Below are 2,558 nucleotides of genomic sequence, written 5' to 3'. Positions count from 1 at the left end.
CCGCTGAATTATGAAATCTTTAATAGCGCTTCGAGTAAATAATTTATTCATTAATACACCTAAAGATCAAAGTTTATACAACATTAAAAACTCCCTTAAAAAAATTAATTCGTTAGAAAATAATAGTTATCCATTAGATATAACTATAGTGATTATATATTTATTATTTCAGCTAATAACGTTGTGTACATTACATCACCACCCTTACTAAAGATGGATCCAGTTGAAAAATTGACTTTTGATAAAATTGAAAACATACAAATATGGTCCATAATTAAGGATGCAACACCGAACTACATATTCACTACTAAATGGAGATCAGTGAATTGGAACTCTGTCAACGATAAAACTGTTCTCAGTCAAGTATTGGAATTGAGATTTTGCACTAAAGTATTACACATATAAAATATAGGTAATATTTAAAAAAATTATGAAATATTATTTAATTAAACTTGATGTGTAGCACGGATTGACAAATATTATTGAAAAAATAACAAAACAATACAAAGTTAACTATCCAAGATCTTACAATATAACAGATCGAGAAAAGTTAAACGAATTTATTAAAGACTATAGACTAACAGCGCTTATGAGTTCATTGAAAAGTATATTGGAGATGAGGTTAACAAAAAATCCTAAATTCAACCCTGATGGAACAGTTAGTTATAGATGATACAAATAATATATTTAATACATTTTTACTTGTAAATAATTTAACTAATCATTATAGCTATGATATTAAAATCATTTTTCTCTGTCCGTAATTTTGGTAAAAATGTGTAATAGATTCCATATGAAATGATTGACTTCATTGAACAGCGAAGTTGGGAATTTATAAACGCTCATCGTCTAAACAAAATAAATGAGATCCCGTGGTTAACAGTTGAACAAGAGGGTCGTTGGAAGCAATTTATGATTTGGTACACCAAATTATTGGAAGAAAATGGTACGATACGACTAACGAACTCATTTCAAATAAACGTAAGTGTATATGTAAACCTATTTAACTATATATTTGCGCGAAACGTTGTTCGAATGTTTTTCAGAATACTTATGAGCGGTTCACATATTTGGTCCAGAAACTGAGAACACATACTCTTCAGTTTGACATTGACGGAAGTAGAAACATATGGATAATTAAGCCGTCGTCCAGTTGTTCTGGCTATGACATTAAGTTAGAAAAAAATGTTGATAAAATCTCAAAATTAGCGTTACCTGCTAGTAAAATTCAACACTACACCATTCAAAAGTATATAGGTAAGAAGTGTTGATAAAAATGGTTCCGAGTTAAAATAAATAAATAATTCATTTATTTTTAAAAAATTATATCATCCAATCAAAATAATTTTGATAAGAAATTCCCTACAAAAAATCTACCTGTACGACTAATAACTAAATTTATATTACATATAATGACATAACGATCAAAACATGTAGAAAATCCGTTATTGATATTCAATGTGAAAATCGACTTGAGACAATACTTTTTAGTAACTAATTTCAATCAAAACAAGTTGTGGATGTACAAGTAAATTAAGCAAAATTTCTCAGTAATTATGTATTAAATAAATAATTATATTAACTTCAATCAGGGAAGGATATATACGGTTTTGTTCAAAAGAATATTCAATTACTGATTTGAGTGAAAATATTCACTTAAGTAACGTTCGGATTCAATCCAAGTATAGAAAGTATAGGGCTCAGTTTGTTCCAGAAGAATGCATGTGGAGCTTTGAACAATTTAAACAATACTTAGCTTCAACTAACAATGAAAATAAGTGGGATAATTTAATATACCCGAAAATGTGCGAAACACTTATATCAGTTTTTCAATACTCAAATATGACCGTTAGCAATCGATTTTCATTCCAACTATTGGGAGCTGACTTTGTACTGACAACATCTTTAGAGCCTTGGCTTATTGAAATAAATAGCAATCCAGGATTGAATCCAACCACAAGCATAATTTCAAAAATTGCAACAAGACTATTGAAAGATATCGTGAAAGGTTCATTAATGCAGTATTACAAATGTTTATTTTGCAACTAGAAGTAGGTTTAATATATGTTTTTTATTAGTTACAGTGGACAGAATGGTAAACCCCAATGCTAATACAGGACTTTTTGAAAATATTTTTACTAATTAACATAAAAAAAATTTTAATGGATAAATCAAAAATTTAATTACATTATTGGTCATTATAAAAACAATATGTTTTAGCTTAAAATTAAACCTTTAAAAAATAATAAAATAAACAACATTTTAACGAAACACATGTATGTCATTATAACATAAATAATTATTAAAACTCTATGATATTAAACTACGTTACATTATAATCTGATTAATGTCAATTTAATTAAATAAGCGAAATTACAATCATACTCAAGGTATTCTTTGTAAATTATGCCAACAAGTTAATTACCATATTCAGTTTTAAAATAAGTATATGAACGATAAAACTAAGTTTTAATCAGATTTTAATGAAATTTTATTTCGTATATGTATTACATTTTCAGTAATGTCAAATTGCTACTTTGAAGTACTACGAAACCAAT

The 2,558-nt window shown here is 27.1% G+C and overlaps 1 protein-coding gene across 1 annotated transcript; it reads left to right on the top strand.

The window, feature by feature from the left end:
• The first annotated feature begins 213 nt into the window (after positions 1–213).
• On the top strand, positions 214–2,049 carry LOC126906783 (tubulin glycylase 3A-like). Its single transcript, XM_050687672.1, has 6 exons — positions 214–390; positions 464–658; positions 787–981; positions 1,047–1,257; positions 1,438–1,528; positions 1,593–2,049. The coding sequence occupies exons 1-6, from the start codon at positions 214–216 to the stop codon at positions 2,047–2,049; spliced, it is 1,326 nt and encodes a 441-aa protein (XP_050543629.1).
• Positions 2,050–2,558: the final 509 nt, after the last annotated feature.

The sequence above is a fragment of the Daktulosphaira vitifoliae genome, unplaced genomic scaffold (genome assembly GCF_025091365.1).
Source record: "Daktulosphaira vitifoliae isolate Bord-2020 unplaced genomic scaffold, ASM2509136v1 Scaffold_1, whole genome shotgun sequence".
NCBI classification, from domain to species: domain Eukaryota; kingdom Metazoa; phylum Arthropoda; class Insecta; order Hemiptera; family Phylloxeridae; genus Daktulosphaira; species Daktulosphaira vitifoliae.
This window is presented reverse-complemented; position numbering and strand designations above follow the sequence as displayed.